Source organism: Musca domestica, unplaced genomic scaffold (genome assembly GCF_030504385.1).
Source record: "Musca domestica strain aabys unplaced genomic scaffold, Musca_domestica.polishedcontigs.V.1.1 16, whole genome shotgun sequence".
Classification (NCBI taxonomy): Eukaryota; Metazoa; Arthropoda; class Insecta; order Diptera; family Muscidae; genus Musca; species Musca domestica.
The window spans coordinates 877,563-902,756 of NW_026712219.1; the positions used below are offsets into that span (position 1 = coordinate 877,563).

General features: G+C 37.6%; 1 protein-coding gene across 4 annotated transcripts in view; it reads right to left on the bottom strand.

The window, feature by feature from the left end:
• The window catches only part of LOC131801359 (rap guanine nucleotide exchange factor 4-like), a 304,101-nt gene that overhangs the window by 22,542 nt on the left and 256,365 nt on the right, over positions 1 to 25,194 (bottom strand). For all 4 annotated transcript variants that reach the window (XM_059119932.1, XM_059119931.1, XM_059119929.1 and 1 more), the window contains 5 exons: positions 20,308 to 20,452; positions 9,755 to 9,931; positions 9,261 to 9,422; positions 483 to 844; positions 32 to 285 (listed from right to left, as the gene is read on the bottom strand). In XM_059119932.1, the coding sequence (XP_058975915.1) occupies positions 32 to 285; positions 483 to 844; positions 9,261 to 9,422; positions 9,755 to 9,931; positions 20,308 to 20,452 (1,100 nt within the window). The remainder of the gene's footprint in view (positions 1 to 31; positions 286 to 482; positions 845 to 9,260; positions 9,423 to 9,754; positions 9,932 to 20,307; positions 20,453 to 25,194) is intronic.

The following is a 25,194-nucleotide window of genomic DNA, read 5'->3' on the forward strand; positions in this document are numbered from 1 at the left end:
AACAGTCAACCAACCAAGTAAGGAAACCTACCAAGCCATCTATGTGATCCTTAACGGAGACAAAGAGCCGTCCATTTAAGCTTAAGCCAGTGGGTATACTGACATCGTTATCCTTGAATACGGAACGTTCGCCATTCGATTTCACTTCGACCAGGCATAAATCCTCGGGGCCACGATTCAATTGCAGTTTGTCCGCGGCACAGGCTTTAATTATCTCCGCAGTGGTGTGCAAGGGGAAGCGCAGAGTGCAGTAGGTGTGGTCGGCACAGTATACCCGAAAAATGACTGCATTTTATGGAAGGCAGGAACACACACACAAACACAGCAGCAGGAGGTTGACAGGAGCAAATGATAATGGCAATGACAATAAAAACAAACAAAGTAGTCGGACATTGAATTAATAATGAAATTGAGGCTGAGCTTTTGCAGAGATTTCCAGCAAAAATATTTATAAGATTTTCGAAAAATGCCACGATACTCACTATCATCATCTGGCCTTATCACCGTCTTCGATGGTGTAATGTTACCACTGAACAAACATATCGGCTGACCATTTGGCGGCAGTTTCCATTTCTGTCCGGCATTTTGATTCCGATCGTCCTGATAGCGTGCCATTTGCGTCAGAATGTTGTGTATAATACTGGTCTCCTCCTGCAGTTCGGGATCCGCTTCCACTTCAGCGGCTAAATCTTCAATAAAATCACAGACACTGGGCTCATCGAAGGCGGCATGTCGCACCGCCATCACCCATTTTTGCATGAATTGAATGACGCGTTTCTTGAAATTAATAATATAGTCCCGTTCCTCGGGTGTTTGCGATCCATCATGCGAATCACAATGAAAAGTGCAGAGGGAGTTAAGGAGAGCATTGGTAGGACATATATATATATAATGATGGCAATACAACTAAAATACGCTTACACAAGAGAGTGAGAGACTAAATCAAGAGATATTTTATGGAGAGAAGAGATAATAAATGTCAGATTGTTGGTCATTTAGAGATCTCTTAGGGAAAAGAGATCTTCTACATTTCTAAAACATATGTAAGACAATCAAAAGGGTTTTAATTTTCCATGAATAAAGAAGACAGTCTTGAAATAGATTTTCTACGGTCCTGGGTACTTTTTATACCCTCAGCCATATGGCTACAGAGGGTATATATCATTTGATACGGTCAAAACGTGCCTAATCGAAATAACGGTTTTAGACCCTAGGTTTCTTTGGACCAAATCCGTTTCAGAAAATTTGGAGTCGAACTAGCGATGTCCGTCCGTCCGTCCGTCTGCCTGGCTGGTGCGCACGATAACTCTCGAAGGCAGTATCCGATTTGGTCCAAAGTTGGTACGTTGTAATATCTTTGTCAAACTTAGATCGAGTTCGGAGATGGGCAATATCGGTCCGCTTCTTCTGGTACCTCCCCCTCAAAAGGTTGGAATTTGCAAAAAAATATTCTTTGCACAGAAAGAGAAACGATAATCCGATTTTGCTCCAACTTTGCAAATCGTAATATTTGCGTCAGTGCTAGGTCAGGTGTGAAAATGAACAATATCGGTCCACTCCATCAAGTACCTCCCCCACAAATGGTCAAAATTTTGAATAATTACAACTCTCATAAAATATGATGTACGAGTCCGATTGTCTTCAAATTTCACACATCCCAACATTTATATTAACCCAAGGTCTGGTGTTATGTTGAGCAATATTGGTCCACTCCTTCTGTTACCTCCCCCACAAAAGGCCGAAATTTGCAAAAAATATATTTTTTGCACAGAAAGAGAAAGGATAATCCGAATTTGATCCAACTTTGCAAATCCTAATATTTGCATCAGTTCTACGTTAGGTGTAAAAATGGACAATATCGGTTCACTCCTTCAAGTACCTCCCCCACAAATGGTCAAAATTTTGAAGAGTTACAACTCTCAAAAAAATTTGAAGTAAGAGTCCGATTGTCTTCAAATGTCGGACATTCCAATATTTATACTAACCCAATCTCTGGTGTTAAGATGGAATATATCGGTCCACTCCTTCTGGTATCTCCCCCACAAATGGTCGAAATTTTCAACAAAAGAAAAATATATTTTTTGCACAGAAGGAGAAACGATGATCCGATTTTGCTCCAACTTTGCATATCCTAAAATTTGCATCAGTGCTAGGTCTGGTGCGAAAATGGACAACATTCGTTCACTCCTTCAAGTACCTCCCCCACAAATGGTCAAAATTTTGAATAATTACAACTCTCATAAAATGTGATTTAAGAGTCCGATTGTCTTTAAATTTCACACATCCAAATCATTTTATTAGCCCAAGGTCTGGTGCAAAGATGGAGTATATCGGTCCACTTCTTCTGGTACCCCCCCCCACAACTGGTCGAAATTTTAAAAATAAATATTTTCTGCACAGAAAAGGAAGCAATAATCTAATTTTGAAAAACATAACGCTCAAAGCAACCGAAGTAAGGATCCAACTCTCTTCAAATTTCACACATACAAGCATTTTTGCTAACACCAGATCTGTTGTGAAGATGCTATATATCTGCGAACACCTTTGTGTCATAGGTTGTAGTAACGGTTATAAGATATAAGAAATTTGAAACAGTTCCGGTGAAGATTGTTGCAAAAATCATGAAAATACCGAATATTTGCGGGTATCGTTATATGGGCTCAGAAAGAATCTCTTGTGTGGATTTTAAGACAATTCCATTGAAACATTTGGCTGAAATCATCAAAATACCGAATATTGGGGGGTACCCTTATATGGGAACGTATAAATACAATTCTCTTTTAGGGAAAAAAAGTATTCACAAGGAACTCCTTGTGTTGATTTCAGACGATTCCGTTGAAAAATGTGGTTAAAATCATAAAAATACCGAATATCGGGAGGAACCGCTAGAGGGATATATATTTAATTTTTTTACGTTTTTATACCCTCCACCATACTATGGAGGGTATATTAATTTTGTCATTACATTTGTAACTCCTTGAAATACTTATGTCAGGCCCAACAGAGTGTATATATTCTTGATCAGCGTAAAATTCTAAGATGATTTAGCCATGTCCGTCTGTCTGTCTGTTGTAATCACGCTATCTTTCGAACAAATTGAGATAGAAGACTAAAATTTTGCATACGTGTATATTTTGCCAGTAGGTACCCAATATTCGGTATTTTGATGTTGATATTTTTAGCGACATTATTTACCGGAATTGTTTCGAATTTGCTATTTGAAGTTCGTAATGGATACTGCAGCCTAAGACAGAAAACTGTCTGTGCAGGTCCACGCCTTGGTATATCCGCCATATAACTGTACCTCGCGATAATCGGTATTTTGATGACTGTAGCTACATTATTCACCGATTTTTTCTAAGTTTCGCAATTGAATATTGTACTGGCTTATGAAAAAAAAAATACCTATGCAGGTCCATGTCGTCGTATTGACCCTAATATAACAGCTACATTCGGTATTTCTTAGATTTTAACGGATTTTATTGTTTTTGAGAATTGCCAAATTCGTTCTAAATGGTGGAGGGTAGTCAAAATTCGGCCCGGCCAAACTTACAGCTTTTTTACATGTTTTTGTTTTAATTTTATTGAATGAAAGCAAAAAATATCGGAAATAGCTTTAATTTTAAGAATATGGTTAGATTTGTTCAAATTGGTCAGCTTTGACACGAATTATGGCCTTCAAACGACCAATGAAACCATCACACGCTGCCCGAAAGTTGCTCTGCGGTATTTTGGCCCATTCCTGGCGAAGCGCTTGCTTGAGGTGATCGGCACTTTGGTATTTTTTAGTGTCAAACTTTTTTTCAAAAGTACTCCAGACACAATAGTCCAACGAATTCATTTTCGGAGATTTTGGTGGAACCTCATTTTGTAACCATTCTTGGGTGGCGCGTGCTGATTGCGATGGTGCTGAGTCCTGTTGGAATGTCCAAGGTCTGCGGTCAAAATGTTTGCGTGTCCAAGGCTTTAATACACCCTCCAGAATATTTAGCGCGATAATATTCGGAATTTATTCTGATGCCATGGTCGAATAATACGAGCGGAGAGAGACCTTCGGTTGTTATGGCGGCCCACATCATCACCATGGCCGGCACTTGAGTTCTGGTGACCAACCGAAGGTGCACATTTTCAGCTGACCTCTTTGGCAAGTAAATATCATCATTTTGTTGTTGTTGTTGTTTGCAAACTGCTGAACAAGGAATGTATTTTTCATCGGAGAAAACCAAATTCGGCAGTTCACCACTTTCGGCCAAGCGAAGCAACTCTTTAGCTCTTTTGAGTCTATTTTCTTTCTGTTGCGGTGTAAGTTCTTGCACTTTTTGGAATTTCAATAGCCTTAACCCGAGCTCTTTTTTTCGCTATTTCCCGATATGTTCAGCTCACGAACCATTTTTCGGCCACTGCGACGCGGGTTTCGATCAAGTCGCTTCTTTACTTTCGGGAACCATTTCTGCTGATGTTGCTGTTTTCTTCCGGCCACTTCCTTCACTACGCTACTAGTATCACGTTAATGAGCAATGGTACGAGACATAAAAGATTTATTCACTTTTTAATGCTGGAGTGCTCTAACGATAGCCACATGTGGTTTTCCATCTGTAAAATTCTCACCAAAATGCTTTTGTACGCTAATGAGAGGTAACTCGAACAATTTCAACAGCTATCGGACGAGAGACTTAAAAATGCCAATTGTAGTCTGAAATTGGTAGCAGTTTTTTCATCTCAACCCGTAGAGCTATGTAGACAACTCTTCTAGAGGATAAAGTACTCACAAGAAACTCCTTGTGTAGGATTTCCATTGAAAAATGTGGATAAAATCATCAAAATACCGGAGTACCGTTATGTGGGGGCTATAATATATTGTGTCGAACTAGACCTGCCTGCAGACAAAAGACCCGAAAGTTCGGATTGAGCCGACCCGAGTTTTATTCGGTTCTACAAAACCGATGGTTATCGTTTGAAAACTTATGGATATACACATCCAAAAAGTGGTCATATGATGGATATAATTCGTGCCAAAGGTGACTACTTCGTACAAATCTAAACTTATTCTAAAATTTTGATGCTATTTCCGACATTTTTTGCTTTGATTCATTAAATTGAAAAAAAAAAAAAAAAAAAACATAAAAATTAAGGCGTTTGGCTTTATGGGAGTTCTTTTAAAATTATCTTTTGGATCGAAGAAGACTTCCTTAAGGTCTTCAAAACAGACCTTTAATATGTTTTGCATTGTAGTATCTCCACCGATGCAAAAGAGGCTTTCTATTAGTCTCGTATTTTGATAGACCTAATTAAGGCATCTTTGGCAGAATACTATCTAAAGGACTGCGAAAATGGCTTTCTATGGATGTTTTATTTTAGAGAACTTTTTAGGTTTTCTCTAATGAAGAAATCCTTATTAAGGACTATTATCAGCAGAGATTTCATAGTCCTTCTATATATAAATCTTCTATTCAAGGTATTTTTCCTCAGGGTGTAGACCATTATCCCATTCAGCTACCTCTTTTTAGTTTTGAAAACAAAACGTTTGCTACCTCAAGAATTGTCCTGCGAATCGTTGCACGTCTTTTCAGCATTATTTTGACCATTCCTTAGCTTAATTCTTGCCATTTCCCTGCCTGATTATTTAATAAATTGTGGCAGCAGGGCAAATGGAACACCCCATCCACACGTCTGTTAGTCGTGGCCAAAGTGACACTTAAGTGTTGTTGTTCTTGTTTCTTTTTCGTTGTCACATCGTATTGTAATTGCGTGGCCAAAATGTAACTTGAAGCACTTCAACAATCTTGCCAGCATTCGTGACCCAACCAACGTGACTGTCCCCCCTCAAACATGTTGACTATCGACTATGATTCCATCTATGGGTGTGTATGTGCTTGTGTCGAAGTGTTTGAAACAATTATGTTGTTGATGATACTTCCAACACTTGGGGGACATATCTGTTCTGTATGGATGTCACTTAAAATGGTGGCAAACGACAAAATTTGACCAGGAGGTCCTAACAATGGCCACTGAAGAGAGGAAAACAAATGTTTTTGCATTTATAGTAGACCCCTCTTCGGGGGTGTGGGGTGGACCCCCGAAGAAGTATTGTTTGCTTTTCCAGCATACAGATTATGGTTTAAGCCCCTGGGGCGGTATAATATCATAAAATGTTTGTCGCACATCTGTTGCCATTGTGCATGTGTGTGTGTGTGAGAGAGAAGTCTTGTTGACGCATTTTGAATATTTAATGTCTACTCTGGTCAGTTTTCAAAGGTGGTGAGCATGGAAGATAATAATTTTAATCTTTAAGAGGTTATTTATTATTATCGTATATAGATTATGGCAAACAATGGTGAGTTATTCAAGTAAAATTACAGATTAAAAGCATTTCGAAGAACATCCGTAAGTATTACGAAGGAAAGAATACCTTAAGAAAGATTCATAAAAATATACAAGTTCCACGAAATTTCTTCATTACATAAAAATCTAGGTTGTTAAAGACCTATGGAAGTTATTTTATTCATAGAAGGTCTTCTTGCCATAAAAAACTTCTACCCATAAAAGGTATGTGGAAGGACTTCATAGGAAGGCCTTTGGATAGTTTTCTAGACGTAGAACGCTTGTGGAAGGCATTCTATCCATAGAAGGACTATGGATTATTTTCTAGTCATGGAAAAATTCTGAAAGGTATTCTATCCACAGAAACTTTATCGAAGATAATTTACCCTAGAACGTGTGTGAAAGTTCTTCTAGACATAGAAGGGTTGTGGAAGGTATTCAATACTTAAGAGGCTTGTAAAAGATCTACCAAAAGCCTGTGGATTGTATCCTAGCAAAAGATGTCTTGTGGAAGGCATTTAATCCATAGAAGAAGTGTGGATGATTTTGTAGCATTAAAAGTCTGTGTCTTTATTCCATAGAGTCCCTGTGAAAGGCAAGCGGAAGGTCCTCTATCGATAAAAGACGTGTGGAAGATCTTCTATCATTAGAAGACTTGTGGAAAGTATTCTATCCATAGAAGATCTTTGAAAGATCTTCTAGCGTGTGGGAAGTATTCTACTCTTAGAAGGCCTGTTAAAGATCTACCCAAAGGATAGTCTCCTAGCAAAAGTTGGCTTGTGGAAACCATTCTATCCATAGAAGGCCTGTGGAAGATCTTGCAGCATTGAAAGCCTGAACAAGGTCTTTTATCCATAGAGGGGCTGTAGAAGGTCCTCTATCCATAGATAGAAGAAGATAATAGAAGACTTGTGTGAAGGTATTCTTGTGAAAGATCTTATAACCATTGAAGGCCTGTGGATTACCTTTTATGCATATATGGCTTGTGGAAAGTCTTCTAGCTGTAGAAGGCTTGTGGATGGTATTCTGTTCTTAGAAGGCTTGTGAAAGATCTACCTAAAGAAGATCTGTAGATGGTCTTCTAGCGATAGAAGGCTTGTGGAAGCCATTGTAATCATAGAATTCATGTGGAAGATCTTGTACCAGCCTGAGTAAGGAATTTTATCTACAGAGGGCCTGTGGAAGGTCCTCTATACATAGAAGAAAATCTTCTATCAATAGAAGACTTGTGGAAGGTATTCTGTCCTTAGAAGTCCTATGAAAGATATTGAAGGTCTGGAGAGGCCCTTGTAGGCATATGTGGTTTCTGAAAAGTCTTCTAGCTATAGTATTATATAGCTTGTGGAAGGTATTCTATTCTTAGCAGGCTTGTGGGAGATCTACCCAAAAAAGTCCTGTGAATAGTATCCTAGTGAGAGAAAGCTTGTTTAAACCATTCAATCCATAGAAGACGTGTAGAAAATCTTCTATCAATTGGAGACTTGTAGAAGGGATTCCATGCTTAGAAGGTCTGTGAAAGATCTTATAGCAATTGGAAGCCTGCGGATGGTATTCTAGGCAGATATGGCCTCCTAGTGATAGAAGGCTTGTGAAAGCTATTCTATCCACAAAATGCCTGTGGAAGATTTTGAAGCATTGAAAGTCAGTGGAAGGCCTTTTATCCATAGAGGGCTTGTGAAAGGTCCACTGTCCATACAAGACGTGTGGAAGACCTCCTATTAATAGAAGACTTGTGAAAGTTATTCTATCCTTAGAAAGCTTTCGAAAGATCTAATAGCCATTGAAGTCCTGTGGAAGGTCTTCTAGCTATGGAAGGCTTGTGATAAGCATTCTATTCTTAGAAGGATTGTGGAATATCTACCCAAAGGAAGTCTGTGGATTGTATCCTAACGATAGAAGGCTTTTGGAAGAAATTCTCTCCATAGAAGATATGTGGAAGATGTTGTAGCATTGGAAGCCTGTGTAAGGTCTGTTATCTATAGAGAGCCTGTGGAAGGTCCTCTATCCATAGAAGAAGAACTTTTATCAATGGGAGACTTGTGGAAAATATTCTATACTTAGAAAGCCTGTGAAAGATCTTCTAGCCATCTAAGGCCTGTGGATGGTATCCTAGGCCGATATAGCTTGTGGAGGCTATTCTAGCTATAGAAGGATTTTGAAATATATTTTATCTGTAGAAGGCTTCTCCGCTGGCCTAAAGTGTCTGTTGAAGGTCTTCTATCCCTGGAAGGCCTGCAGAAAGTCTTTGATCTCTATAAAACTCATGGAAGATATTCAATCCCCCAATAATATCCCTAGAAGTCCTGTGAAAGCGTTTTGTTCATAGACAACTCCTGAAAGGTTTTCTATACATAAAAGGCTTGTGGAAGATCTTATATTCATACAAGACCTGTGGAAGATGTGATATCCTCAGAAGGCCTGTGAATGGTATTCTGTACGAACAATAATTGCGAAAGGTCTTCTAGTTATAGAAGGCTTGTGGAAGATCTTATATTCATACAAGACCTGTGGAAGATGTTATATCCTCAGAAGGCCTGTGAATGGTATTCTGTCCGTACAGAAATTGCGAAAGGTCTTCTAGCTATAGAAGGCTTGTGGAAGATATTCTATACATAAAATTAGAGAAGGGCTGTGTAAGGTTTTCTATTTATAGAAGTCCTGACAACCGGAGAAGTCCCATGGAAGTTTTTCTATCTATACAAAGCTTGTCGGATTTCTCCCATTTATTTTTAGGTGTGTGGAGATTCTTTTCTTCATTCATCCACATCCACAGAAGACCCACATGAGGTCCAGTCTGGCTAACCAATTCCGAAATTCAAATATAACCCATATACGTGTTTCTCTCTCTCTCTCTCTCTCTCTCTCTCTTTGTCTCTCTAAATTTAAGTTTTCTGCTTAGTAATATATTCTTGTTGTTATTGTTGTTTTAAAAAGGATATTAATTAGCCAATTCATCCACCAGCTGGACCACTGGCATAAACACGATGTGTGTTAGCAGGAAATCATCCAGGAATGGATCGACACCACTAATTTGGCCTCCCAAGCGGGTCTCTAATAAATGTTCCAACATTTTTGATGGTGTGCCCGACATGACAGTGTATCTGGAACGAAGTAGAAACAGAGAAAAAAAAAAAACAAAAATTAAATTTAAGCATTATTTAAGAACACACAATCCGCTGGAGAGCAGGAAGAATAAAGTGGGTAAGAAGGAGAAGAAGAAAATCCATCACTTTAAATTTAAACTACTGCCTGACACAGAGAAAAACAGACACCTAAGGCATGTCTGAACGCCATGAAATGACTGGGATTAGTTTTGTCGCAGAGTTAAGGAGCGGTATTTTACCGAGGTAAGAGCGCGGCATTGAATGTGATGTATATGGAATTATTTTCAAGGAAGGGAAAAGGGGGGAGGTAATTGTCTCCCTCAACTTACTTGAATGCTGAATGCTGTCCTCTTTGTTTTGCCACACGTTCCAATACTAAAACATCCTTGCCATGTTCCTGGAGTCTCAAAGTATTTGCCTCGACGTCACGTAGAATGCGATTAAAGTGCTCCTTATCCACGCGCAACAGATGGCAATTGTTCTCCTTTAAAACTATGGTAGCAGCTCTGGTGTGAGGGGAAGAGAGGGAGAGAAAAAATAAAACAAAAATGGATTATGAATTTGTTTAAAAAAAAAACAAACAATTTAATGCTACAACAATTTGTAATGAAATTTGTTGTTTGCCTTTAATTGCTTCAATTAAAATTTTATTTGATTTTCAGTTTCCTAACTACCAGCCCCCCGCTTGAATGGACCACCCTCCAATTTGCATGTTTCGGTACTCCGGCCATTACTCTGCCATCCAGCTGGCATATCTATTTTCATGTTGACCAGGATTTTGTTGTTCCTGCCATGTTTGCCGTGAATGCCGCGGGTGTTGGTGCTGCTCTGATGCTGTTCCACACTACTTACCCTGGTTGCTGATGCTGTGTTTTGGGCTATGGTTTTTCCTGCATGCAATGCAGTTTTGTTAATTGAAATTTAATCCTTGTTTGGTAACTTTACAAAGGACGGTATCGTGTGTTCTTTGGATGGGATTTTTTGCCCTGTGACATTGCCAAAAAAAAAAAAACAAGTAAGCAAAGGCTACAGTCGAGCGGGGCCGACCGTTGAATACCCTACAACACTATAATAAATGATACAGTTTATATAGGCGAGATACTCGAAAGAATTCCACAAGATATTGTGACAAATAACAAAAGAAAACCATCAGGTTTCGTTCTCTAATTTTCGAATAATAGCAACTTATACTAATTTGCTCATTTCCAATTTATTGGTAAATAGTCTTCCTAGATCTGGAACCAATATTTCCCAAAGACCTATAATATCTTAGAAGTGGCAAAAAATTAGCATTTATTATTGGTTTTTGACTGAAACGCATCTATATGAGATACAGACATTTGACTATATTCTTCAACGAAATAGTCAGAAGTGTGTCTTTCCTGTATTTGTGAATTCTCCAAAAAGTCACTGGTATGGACCTTTTCGTATTTTGTCTACAAAAGTTGGCAAACTATTTCACAAATTGAATATTTTTGGATGGCCATCCAAAACTGCTTGGCTTTTGCAATGTCCGGTAACCCCCATTCAAATGTGCGTGAGGATAGGGCGATAATTACGACCTGCTGACAATTTTGCATTTTTTTGGTCCATTTCAACCCCTAAATATATGGCGATCATCTCCAAAAAGAGTAGGCTTTTATTCTGACCCTCATCTTATACCCATGCAAAATTTCGTAAGGATCGGGCCATGAATGCGATCTGTATATGATATCCTGATATCCTAACTACTTAGTTTTGTTAGCTGTAGAAATATTACCAAATGTTTAATTCAAATGAAAATATGCCAAAAATATGACAAAATTGAAAAAATATGAGAAAACTTTAAAAAATCAATATTTTCATCTTTAGAGAGATATTTTTATGCAATTTTTTTAGACGTTTTTTCTTTCCTGTCAAGAGGCCATTCTGAATTAATGAGAACTGTCGAAATCAGTTCAGCCGTTCTCGACATATAAGAGATCTTTCAAGCATATCTTCTTTGATAGACATATATATTGCACATATTTCGCTATATATCCGATTTGTTGGATGTTAACATCAATGTAAAGGTCACAAGTAACCTTGTCATGGCTTTGTGATTTCGCCGGTATTTAAAATATTCGCGGTTTAATGAAAAATTTTGAATTTTTTCAACACAAAAGATATGGTATATTTTACCCGCTAAATATTATCCGATGACCACCCAAATTGGTAGGCTTCTTCCCCGCCCTAAACTCTAGCTACATGCGAAATTCCGCGTCGATTGGTCTATAATTGCGACCTGTATAGCTACTGCAAAATCCGACATTTTTTCAGTATTTGGTCCATTTCAACCCCTAAATATTATGCGATCATCTCCAAAAGAAATAGGGTTCTATTCTGACCCTAGCCCCACCTCCATTCTAAATTTCGTGAAGATCGGACCATAATTGCGACCTGTAGAGTGATTACAAATTAACATGGACAGACGGACAGACGGACAGACGGACAGACGGACGGACGGACATACATAGCTAGATCGACTCAGCTCGGCGAGCTAGGAAGATCCATATATACTTTCCTATATGGGAAACCAATATTTCGAGGTGTTACATAAATTCTGGCCCAATCAAACTTATAATACCCCCAACACATAGTGTTGTAGGGTATAAAAATACAACATGCTCGACATTTGTCAGGGTTCAGTTAAAAGAGTTACGATTAGGCAACACGAAAAGTGAGAGTGAAAAAAGGATATAATTGCGGACAGAGGACTATCTAAAAGATTGCCAAGTATATATATCCTCTCTATATAGGTAAACTATAGGCACAAAATCATCGACAAAGTATGCTTTGGCTAACCTAAAAAAGCTTTTCTATAAATAGATGACCTTCAACGTTAAACAATCCCTTCTGAAGTCTATAAAGAGGTTTTAAAGATGGCAATCTCTCTGAAGCTCTTTAATAGACAAAAGAGTTTTCGAAGCCGTTCTATAGATAATAGTGTTGTCGGGACATTTTTCTATAGATAGAGTAGTTTTTAAAGTTTTCTCATTGAGATATGAAATTCGAAAGTTTGTCTTTAACTAGAAGTCTTTCTAAAACTATTCTACAGATACAAGATCTTTCAAAGCTCTACTCTGTATCTATAAAGGTTATCCAGACGACTTTCTGCAGTTCGTCCAAAGACAGACGACTTTTGGAAGCTTTTCTACACAAAGAAGACCTTCGGAAGGTCTTGTAATCATAGAAAATCTTCGAATGTTCTTCTTTACATAGAAAACCTTCGAAAGCTTTTTTACATATATAAAACCATCATCTATGCATAGGAAACCATCTAATGCTCTTCTATACATAGAAGGCCATCGGAAGCTCTTCTAAAAATAGAAAAGCTTCAGAGAAGATCTTCTAGACATAGGACCTTAGGAAGCTCTTCTATACAGAAGACATTCTAAAGCTTTTCTATGGATAGTAGACCATCTAAAGCTCTTATATGGAAAGGAAGACCTTCTAAAGCTCTTCTATGAATCAAAGACGTTTTGAAGCTCTTCTATGAACCGACGACCTTTGATGCTATTCTATGGATAGAAGACCTTCTGAAGATCTTCTATGGATAGCAGACCTTCTGAAGCTCTTCTATGGATAGAAGACCTTTACCTTTACCTTTACATAGAAGACCTTCTATACATAGAAGACCTTCTATGGCTAGAAGACCTTCTGAAGCTCTTCTATGGCTAGAAGACCTTCTGAAGCTCTTATTTGGCTAGAAGACCTTCTGAAGCTCTTCTATACACAGAAGACCTTCTGAAGCTCTTCTATACACAGAAGCTCTTCTGAAGCTCTTCTATACACAGAAGCCCTTCTGAAGCTCTTCTATACATAAAAGACCTTCTGAAGCTCTTCTATACATATAATATCTGCTAAAGCTCTTCTATACATAGAATATCTGCTGAAGCTCTTCTATACACAGAAGACCTTCTGAAGCTCTTCTATGGCTAGAAGACCTTCTGAAGCTCTTCTATGGCTAGAAGACCTTCTTAAGCTCTTCTGTGGCTAGAAGACCTTCTGAAGCTCTTCTCTACATAGAAGACCTTCTGAAGCTCTTCTATACATAGAAGACCTTCTGAAGCTCTTCTATACATAGAAGACCTTCTTCTTCTGAAGCTCTTCCATGGTTAGAAGACCTTCTGAAGCTCTTCTATACATAGAAGACCTTCTGAAGCTCTTCTATACATAGAAGACCTTCTGAAGCTCTTCTATACATAGAAGACCTTCTGAAGCTCTTCTATACATAGAAGACCTTCTGAAGCTCTTCTATACATAGAAGACCTTCTGAAGCTCTTCTATACATAGAAGACCTTCTGAAGCTCTTCTATACATAGAAGACCTTCTGAAGCTCTTCTATACATAGAAGACCTTCTGAAGCTCTTCTATACACAGAAGCCCTTCTGAAGCTCTTCTATTCACAGAAGCCCTTCTGAAGCTCTTCTATACATAGAATATCTGCTAAAGCTCTTCTATACATAGAATATCTGCTGAAGCTCTTCTATACACAGAAGACCTTCTGAAGCTCTTCTATGGCTAGGAGACCTTCTTAAGCTCTTCTATGGCTAGAAGACCTTCTGAAGCTCTTCTATACATAGAAGACCTTCTGAAGTTCTTCTATACATAGAAGACCTTCTGAAGCTCTTCTATACATAAAAGACCTTCTGAAGCTCTTCTATACATAAAAGACCTTCTGAAGCTCTTCTGTACATAGAAGACCTTCTGAAGCTCTTTTATGGCTAGAAGACCTTCTGAAGCTCTTCTATGGATAGAAGACCTTCTGAAGAACTTCTATGAATATATAACCTTCTGAAGCTCTTCTATACATAGAAGATCTGCAGAAGATATTTTATGTATAAAAGACCTGCTGAAGCTCTTCTAAACATAGAAGATCTGCTGAAGTTATTTTATATATAGAAGACTTGCTGAAGTTCTTCTATACATAGAAGACCTGATGACGCTCTTCTATGGATAGACAACCCTTTGAAGCTTTTCAATGGATATAAAACTTTCTAAAGCTCTTCTATGTATAGAACACCTTCTGAAGCTCTCCTATGGATAGAAGATCTTCTGTTGCTCTTCTATGGATTGAAGACCTTCTAAAGCTTTTCTTAACATAGAAGACCTCCTGAAGCTCTTCAATACGTCTTCTATGTTTTTTTAATAGTTTCAGTAGGTCTTCTATGTTAAGAAGAGCTTCCGAAGGTCTCCCATCCTGAAGGTCCTCTGTGTAGATGTAAGACTTAGAATTCTTTATCGCTACACATTTCTCTTTACTTTTTTTAGAAACTATTGGTAACCATAGATTAGTGGAATTCAAAGAATTTGCTTTCATCTCCTGCATCCTGTATCACCGACGATTAACATGCAAAGCCAGCGAGCATTCCTTCGACCTTGACTTGTAAATAAGTACTTGTGTATTCATCATCCGCATACATGCTCGTCAGTTTGTAAAGCGAAGTCAAACAATTTATTAAAAATTCCATAAAATTTCATCATTTCAAAACGTGCCTCTGTGCTTTGCAGCAACGTCAAGTGAATTCTTTCCCCATGGAAGGATGTAACCAACATTCAGCGAGGGTTTTCCTATGGTGTGCCTGTATGACACTCGTTTACACAACCAACACTCATTCACATCGCATGTGTTTGCGTGTGTGTGAATACACAGACACAACGATGCATTTCAAAAACTAATCCTGTTGTAAGGCATTGGGGGGTAAAATTGGTTCAGTGCAGTTCAGTTCAGTTTTCCACTCTTGGTTTTTTGAGCTGTCGTTGCATTTTGCCCAAAGTTAGTGGCATGCACAACGTGTCTGTTTCCTCTACAACCATGAATACACATACATTTCCACTCTGTGCAGTAGTGGCGGAAGGGATAATCAGAAGGATAGTAGTTTCCAGCTTTGGGGCATTTAAAAGCAACAGCTTCATTCAGAGTCCACCCGAACATACAGATGGAAAATTCGAAGTGGTTTTTTTTAGTGTGAATGTGCGTGTGAATGTTACATATGTTATTTAACATTAAAATGTACATACATATGCATGTGTACTTACAGCAGAATGAGATACTAAATATTCACACAAACACGCGCGCTTGGCGTGTGGGTTTATGCTTGTAAAGTTCATTTGTAGTCTTCATCCAGTGGCAATAACGTGGTAATCAATTAGCTGAGGATAGTTACGAATTGATTCTATTTTTTTCGGGTGGATATATTGGTTTTCATTTGTATGAGTTTGGGATTGAAAGTTTTTTTTTTACCAAAGTTAATTTCATTTTAACCGGAAATACACAGAATTGTAAACGGAATGCTAATGGCTTTAATAAAGAGAACACAAAACTATGCCAGAACTTTTAATAGAATTACTGAGCCAAATTGCTATTAACTGGACGCGTTGTATTGGTTTCGAAATAAAATTGAATGTAAACTTTAATTATCAGTTAAGCTGAATTGAATGCAGCCATTAATAAATAACTGCATTGCATTGCGAACATATTGATGATGGCATTAAAAATATTCCACATTCAGAGAGGAAAGGGCTTCAGAGGTCTTCTATACATAGAAGAGTTTTAAGTGGTCTTCTATGCATAGAAGAGCGTAAGCAGGTCTTTTATGTAAAGAAAAGCGTCAACAGAACTTATATTTATAGAGGACCATCAGTATGACTTCTATATATAGAAGAGCTTCAGAAGTGTTTTAGGTTATAGAAGAACTTCAGAAAGTGTCTGGCTTTAGAAGAGATTCAGCAGGACTTCTGGTTATAGAAGAGCTTCAGTAGGTCTTCTGGCTATATAACAGCTACAGAAGGTCTTCTGGCTATATAAGATCTTCAAAAGGTCTTCTGGCCACAGGAGAATTTCAGAAGGTCTTCTGTCTATATAAGAGCTTCAGAAGGTGTTCTGACTATATAATAGCTTTGGAAGATCTTCTGACCACAGGAGAATTTCAGAAGGTCTTCTGTCTATATAAGAGCTTCAGAAGGTGTTCTGACTATATAATAGCTTTGGAAGATCTTCTGCCTATATAAGAGCTTCAGAAGGTCTTCTGGCTGTAGAAGGGCTTCGGAAGGTCTTCTGGATATAGAAGAGCTTTAGAAGGTCTTCTGGATATAGAAGAGCTTTAGAAGGTCTTCAATGTATAGAAGAGCTTCAGAAGGTGTTTTGACTATATAAGAGCTTTGGAAGGTATCTTGCCTACATAAGAGCTTCAGAAGTTTTTATGGTTTTAGAAGAACTTCAGAAAGTCTTCTGGCTTTAGAAGAGATTCAGCAGGTCTTCTGGCTATATAAGATCTTCAAAAGGTCTTCTGGTTATATAAGAGCTTCAGAATGTCTTTCGGCTATATAAGAGCTTCAGAAGGTCTTCTGGCTGTAGAAGAGATTCAGGAGGTCTTCTGGCTGTATAAGAGCTTCAATAGGTCTTCTGGCAATGTAAGAGCTTCAGCAGATATTTTATGTATACAAGAGCTCCAGCAGGTCTTCTATGCATAGTAGAGCATCAGGAAGTTTTCTATGTATAGAGCAGGTCTTCGATGAATAGAAGAGCTTCGGAAGGCCTTCTGGCTATATAAGAACTTCAGACGGTCTTCTGTGTATAGAAGAGCTTCAGAAGGTCTTCTATGTATAGAAGAGCCTCAGCTGGTCTTCTATGTATACAAGAGCTTCAGCTGGTCTTCTATGTATAGAAGAGCTTCATAGGGTCTTCTATGTATGGAAGAGCTTCATAGGGTCTTCTATGTATAGAAGAGCTTCAGCTGGTCTTCTATATATAGAAGAGCTTCAGCTGGTCTTCTATGTATAGAAAAGCTTCAGCTGGTCTTCTATGTATAGAAGAGCTTCAGCTGGTCTTCTATGTATAGAAGAGCTTCAGCTGGTCTTCTATGTATAGAAGAGCTTCAGCTGGTCTTCTATGTATAGAAGAGCTTCAGCTGGTCTTCTAGCCATAAAAGAGCTTCAGAAGGTCTTCTAGCCATATAAGAGCTTCAGAAGGTCTTCTAACCATATAAGAGCTTCAGAAGGTCTTCTAACCATATAAGAGCTTCAGAAGGTCTTCTGTGTATAGAATAGCTTCAGAAGGTCTTCTAGCTCTAGAGGAGCTTCAGAAGGTGTTTTAGTCATAGAAGAGCTTCGGAAGGTCTTCTGTGTATAGGAGAGCTTCAGAAGGTCTTCTGTGTATAGAAGAGCTTCGGAAGGTCTTCTGTGTATAGAAGAGCTTCGGAAGGTCTTCTGTGTATAGAAGAGCTTCGGAAGGTCTTCTGTGTATAGAGGAGCTTCGGAAGGTCTTCTGTGTATAGAAGAGCTTCAAAAGGTCTTATGTGTATAGAAGAGCTTCAAAAGGTCTTCTGTGTATAGAAGAGCTTTAAAAGGTATTCTGTGTATAGAAGAGCTTTAAAAGGTCTTCTGTGTATAGAAGAGCTTCAGAAGGTCCTCTATGTATAGAAGAGCTTCAGAAGGTCCTCTATGTATAGAAGAGCTTCAGAAGGTCCTCTATGTATAGAAGAGCTTCAGAAGGTCCTCTATATATAGAGGAGCTTCAGAAGGTCCTCTATGTATAGAAGAGCTTTAAAAGGTATTCTGTGTATAGAAGAGCTTTAAAAGGTCTTCTGTGTATAGAAGAGCTTCAGAAGGTCCTCTATATATAGAGGAGCTTCAGAAGGTCCTCTATATATAGAGGAGCTTCAGAAGGTCCTCTATATATAGAGGAGCTTCTTATTATAAAAGACCTTCTGGCTATAGCAGAGCTGCAGAAGGTCGACTGGCCATAGAAAAATTTCAGCAGGTCTTCTAGCCCTAGAAAAGTTGTAGAAGATCTTCTGTCGGTAGAAGCTTCTACTGAAAAGCTTCAAATGGTCTTCTATATAGAGAGTAGAATATCTTCAGTGTAGGAAAGAGCTTAAGGGTTTTCAGCTATAGAAGAGCCTCAGCTGGTCTTCTATGTATACAAGAGCTTCAGCTGGTCTTCTATGTATAGAAAAGCTTCATCTGGTCTTCTATGTATAGAAGAGCTTCAGCTGGTCTTCTATGTATAGAAGAGCTTCAGCTGGTCTTCTATGTATAGAAAAGCTTCATCTGGTCTTCTATGTATAGAAGAGCTTCAGCTGGTCTTCTATGTATAGAAGAGCTTCAGCTGGTCTTCTATGTATAGAAGAGCTTCAGCTGGTCTTCTATGTATAGAAGAGCTTCAGCTGGTCTTCTAGCCATAAAAGAGCTTCAGAAGGTCTTCTAGCCATATAAGAGCTTCAGAAGGTCTTCTAACCATATAAGAGCTTCAGAAGGTCTTCTGTGTATAGAATAGCTTCAGAAGGTCTTCTAGCTCTAGAGGAGCTTCAGAAGGTGTTTTAGTCATAGAAGAGCTTCGGAAGGTCTTCTGTGTATAGGAGAGCTTCAGAAGGTCTTCTGTGTATAGAAGAGCTTCGGAAGGTCTTCTGTGTATAGAAGAGCTTCGGAAGGTCTTCTGTGTATAGAAGAGCTTCGGAAGGTCTTCTGTGTATAGAGGAGCTTCGGAAGGTCTTCTGTGTATAGCTTCTTCGGAAGGTCTTCTGTGTATAGAAGAGCTTCGGAAGGTCTTCTGTGTATAGAAGAGCTTCGGAAGGTCTTCTGTGATTAGAAGAGCTTCAAAAGGTCTTATGTGTATAGAAGAGCTTCAGAAGGTCCTCTATATATAGAGGAGCTTCAGAAGGTCCTCTATGTATAGAGGAGCTTCAGAAGGTCCTCTATGTATAGAAGAGCTTTAAAAGGTATTCTGTGTATAGAAGAGCTTTAAAATAGTCGTTTTTTTGGAGTACTAGGTTGCGTATACATACTATGGATATTTGTTATAACATTACTTATACGTCAACTTGTCCCGTTCTTAATGGGACAGCTTCATAACGATATCACTAACCTGATATTTATATTCAAACGTTTGACTGTTTGAAGACTACATTGACAATATTCTGCAATGGACATGTCCATACAACAATTACTAAACTTTTAATTAATAGATTATTGAGATTCCTCTACCTAACTATAACTACAAAACTGCCAATGACAAAATCTCTTTTTGCTCACAATTTTTCCATTTTAATTAAGATTACTTCGTTGCTTAACGATTAATTAAAAGCGACAATTATGGAGTACACTTTCGCCAGCTTTCGCCCCTAAAACAAAACAAATTGAAAAGTTAATGAAAACTCTTCCGAAATTATCTAATATCTAATTACACCTTTGATAATAAACTTTGTGCGTTCTATGCAAATTATGGTAAAATACCAAATCGTCGAGGATTGTCGGGGTGGACAAGGTGGCACAAAGGGTGCCGGCATAAGCCTTCATAATTAAATTTTTATTTCCCCTCCCCTACCTCCCATTGATAATGAGAACAGCTCAATCATACTCACTGAAAATGGAATGGAATTTCTATTTCATGAAACCACCTGCGGATAACCGGTAGGCATACTAATAATGGCTATATGGGGGCATCCATGCAAATAATCATAGGAAAATAAAGCTTGGCGTTTTCCATGGATTTTCAAGAATTGATTCTCGTGGATTTTTTAAAGATATTTAAAATTTTTTTCAATATTTAAAAATGTTTTTTTTTTACTAAAATTTTTAGAATAGGTTACCTGGTTTTCTTTGCATATTATGGTTTTCCTCGTATATTATTCCTAGTATATTATGGAATATCCCGCTCGAAAAAAACGCCTTGCTATACAGTGGGAATTTCCCGCAGCATCAGAGCGCAACAGGAGTCTTTTAAACATTCACAACAGCAATTGACTTCACCCGAGTCACACACCCGCACGCACTCACCCACACAAATTTACACCCGCATTTATATTCACACATACCAGGACACACACATACATACTCACGCAAATAATTTCACGTAACTCACCTGGGTGCGTCGTTAATCAAAGCCAGTTTACCAAAATCATCGCCGCTTTTAAGGGTGGCCACAGTACCTTTGCCATGTATCACCACATCCACAGATCCTTTCAGGATGATGTACCACGAACGTCCCTCGTCACCTTGGCTGAATACTATTTTGTGTCAGAGGCATGTATCATGGATGGATGGAGGATGGATGGATGGTTGGTTGGTTGGATGGATGTCGATGGAATTTGCCATTGGGAGGCAGTTATGAAGAGTGGAGAAAAAACGAAGAAAGGGAGAGATAAGAGGAAAAGAAAAGTAAATAACAAAGCAAACCAATTAAATGAGAGGTGAACGCATAAACCGGCATTGCATCTGGGGAGTAAAATTATTTTCTCCCCCCCCACATTCCTTAAACTTTTTATACCCCCAACCATAGTATGGAGGGTATATTATATTTGTCATTCCGTTTGTAACACCTCGAAATACACATTTTAGACCCCACAAAGTGTATATATTCTTGATCAGCATAAAATTCCATGTCGATTTAGCGATGTCCGTCTGTCTGTCTGTCCGTCTATCCGTCTGTGGAAATCACTCTAGCTTCCGAACGAAATGAAGTAGGTTGATAAAATTTTACTCAAATGTGTACTATATCTGCAGAACTTTTGGTATTGAAAATGGGCTATGTAGGTCCACGTTTTGGTATAGCCCCCATATAACGGTACCTCCCGATATTCGGAATTTTGATGATTTTATGGACATTTTTCACCAGAATTGTTTCAAATTTGGTATTTGAAGTTCATAATGGATACTACAGCATAAAACAGAAAATGGGCCATGTAGGTCCACTTCTTCGTATAGCTCCCCTATAACGGTACCATCCGATATTCGGTATTTTGATGATTTTAGCGACATTATTTACCGGAATTGTTTCAAATTTGGTATTTGAAGTTCGAAATGGATACTACAGCCTAAGATGGAAAATTGTCTGTGCAAGTTCACGTCTTCGCAGAGCCCCCCATATAACGGTACCTCCCGATATTCGACATTTTAATGATTTTATGGACATTTTTCACCAGAATTGTTTTTAATTTGATATTTGAAGTTCGTAATGGATACTACAGTCTACGACAGAAAATTGTCTGTGCAGGTCCAAGTCTACGTATAGCCTCCATACAACGGTACCTCCCGATATTCGGAATTTTGATGATTTTAGCGAATTTATTCACCGGAATTGTTTCAAATTTGGTATTTAAAGTTCGTAATGGATACTACGGCCTACGACAGAAAATGGTCTGTGTCGGTCCACGTCTTCGTATAGCCCCCTTATAACGGTACCTCCCGATATTCGGTATTTTGATTTTATCGACATTGTAACCGATTTTTTTAAGTTTCGTATTTGCATATTGTAATGGCTTATGACAAATGTTACCTACGCAGGTCCACGTCGTCGTATAGACCATAATATAATAGCTACATTCGGTATTTTTAAGATTTTAATAGATTGTTTAACGGATTTTATTGTTTTTGGGAATTGCCAAATTCGTTCCAAATGGTGGAGGGTATTCAAAGTTCGGCCCGGCCGAACTTACAGCTTTTTTACTTGTTTTTAATAAGAATTCCAATTCCCCCCCCCCAAAAAAAAAAAAAAAAATTAAATGATTTTTTGTTGTTCTGCTTCTTTGTTTGCACCACCTTCGTTGGGGTTTCAATAAAAAATGCTTATTTCTCGTTTTTAATTTTGGGTTGTTTAGAAGGATGAGAAGGCTGATACTGCTCCTCAAGTATTTGTTTATGATGTGTTTTGTTGTAGTGCAGCAGTAGCTTTTGTTGTTGTTATTTTTTTGTTGCTGCCTTCCTTCTTGTTTAGCATAACAATGACAAAGTTTAATTGTGTTAAACTTTAATACAGATTCTTTTAGCTTAAGGTATTTAATTAACTATAAACCAAACTTTTTTTTCGCCGAGGCTAAATGCAAACAACAGAACAGCTTCGTATAAACACATACATAAACATACATCAATGCCGGTGAGTACATCCCTCTATGATCGGCGAAACTAGAGGCTAAACAAAGTTTCCATCATGAATAGCAACAGTAACAACAACAACAACATTGTTACTATAGAATGATACAAACGATGAACAGGTAAAACTTTTTCCCCGGAAACTTTGTTCGTTTAATTGAGGAGCGATGGATGCATAGAAAGTAAACGTCAATTTTTACTGTGGGGAAACAAGTGGAGCAGAAAAAGTGGGGGGGGGGGCGCCAGGAAGATAAACAAAAGATAGGTCACGTTTAAACGGGCTTGTAATATTTTAAAGGGATTGTGAAACCAATATCAGGAGCAAAAAGAAGACAGAATTCTTAAGTTTAAATTTCGTGAATTTTTTCAAATATTTTCCAAGAACCAAGAGAGATTTATTCGGAGATTTTTTATATATTTTATATAACAGAGCTATAGTCGTAGATTTTTGCTAAACTAGTTTTCAAGGACCCAGAGAGATTTTTGTGGATGTTCCAAAAATATTTGCTCAGCACTAGCGGAACTTTATTTGGGGATTTATAAAAAAAATTTATTTGAGATAGTTTCAAGGGCACATTTCAAGAATAATTTCAAGTTTTTATTAAAGAAAAAAATTTTAAGATTTATTTATTGAGAATTTTTAGGAGTATTTTTAAAGAGATGTTGGTTCTTAATAGGATTTTATTTCAAAAGTAACCAAGCCTGAATTGTACGTTTGTTTATTTCAAGAATTTTTCAATGAATGCTTTTCAAAAGATTTTAGTGCATTTTTTGAAATATTTGTTTTCAAGGATCAAGATAACTTAACTCGCGCATTTCAAAAGGTCAATTATGCTTAATTTGTCGATTTTGCAAAAAAAAAAAAAAAAAAATTTCGTGGACCGTGTATATTTGGATATTGAAAAATATAAGACTTTTTTTCTGAGAGTCTTAAAAATACTTTTTAATGGATGAATTTTTGAATTTTGGTCTTTTGATAAACAAGTTTTTAAGGACCAGGGGAAATTTTTGTAGATTTTCCAAAAATGATTGTTAGGGATCAGTGGAGCTTCAGTTGGGGATTTATAAGAAAAATATTTTTTAAGGAATAGAATAACTTGATTTGTGTATGTATCAAAAGAGTTTTGTTTGTTTCCGGATTTTTAAAAATATTTTTCAAGGGGCCAAAAACTTTAAAGTAGATAACCATTTAAAAATATTTTCACTTACTTTTTATATTCTCAGCCATATGGCTAGAGAGGCTATACATAATTTGATAAGGCCAAAACGTGAAATCATCGAGATAACGGTATTAGACCCTAAGTCTCTTTGGATCAAATCCGTTTTAGGACATTTGGAATCGATATAACGCCCACGATAACTATCGAAGGGAGTATCCGATTTGATCCAAACTTGGTAAATCGTAATATTATTGTCAAACTTAGATCGAGTTGTGAGATGGACAATATCGATCCACTCCTTCTGGTACCTCCCCTACAGAATATCAACATGTTCAAAGAAACTAATTAACTACACCGAAAGATAAATGATAATTCGATTTTGCTCCAACTTTGCAAATCCTAATATTTGCATCAGTGCTAGGTCAGGTGTGAAAATGGACAATACCTGTCCACTCCATCAAGTAGCTCACCCACGGAAGGTCAACATTTTGAAAACTTTTAACTTTAAGAGCCCTACTGTATTCAAATTGCACATAGTACAATATTTGTATTAAGCCAAAGACTGATGTAAAGATGGAATATATCGGTCGAATATTGACACCCACAAATTTTTGAAAAAAAAAGTTTTTTGAATATCCATGAAGCTTATAAAATGCGAAATTAACATCATCTCAATATTCCCATCTCAACAAAAGATAAATATGGTAGATATCGGCTCATTTCTCGGGTACCTCGCATGGGTCTCAGGATTTTGAAAAACAAAACTCTCAAAGAAAGCCAAGCCGTTTTTTAAGACCCTCTTAGGAACTCGTGTCAAGGACTTCCTGGTTAACAAACGTGGATTTTTTTAGAATATGTTTCCAAGAACTCCCGGGTCAACAAACGTGTATTATTTTTAGAAAAAAAAAAAAAAATCAAGTACTCCCCGGTCAATAAGCGTGGGATTTTAAAGGACTCTCTAAGAACTCGTTTCAAAGACTTCCTGGTCAACAAACGTGGATTTTTTTAGAATATGTTTCCAAGGAATCCCGGGTCAACAAACGTGTATTATTATTAGAAAAAATCAAGGACTCCCTGGTCAATAAGCTTGGATTTTAAAAGATCATATTTCAAAGGACTCTCTGGTCAATAAACGTGGATTTTTTTAAAGAAAACATTTTCAAGGGCCTTCTAACCAATAGGATTTTTAAGAACTCGTTTCAAGGACTCCTGGTCAACAAATGCGGTTTTTTAAGAAAAATGTTTCATAGACTCCCTTTAAAAAAAGCGCTTTTTTAAGAAAAATGTTCCAAGAACTCCCTGATTAACAAACGTAGATTATTATTAGAAAAAAGAAAAATGTTTGAAGGACACCCAGTTGAATAAACCTGGATTTTTAAAAGAAAACGTTTTCAAGGGCCCTCTAACCTATGGGGTTTTTAGAAACTCGCTTCAAGGTCAACAAAAGTGAAGTTTTTTTAGAATATGTTTCCAAGGACTCCCGGGTCAACAAACGTGTATTATTATTAGAAAAAATCAATAAGCCTGAGTTTTTAAAGATCATATTTTAAAAAACTCTCTGGTCAATAAACGTTGATTAAAAAAAAACAATTTCAAAGGCACTCTAACCAATAGGATTTTTAAGAACTTGTTTCAAGAACTTCCCGGCCAACAAATGTGGATTTTTTAAGAAAAATTCTTCATGGACTCCCTTTAAAAAAAACGCGGATTTTTTTAAGAAA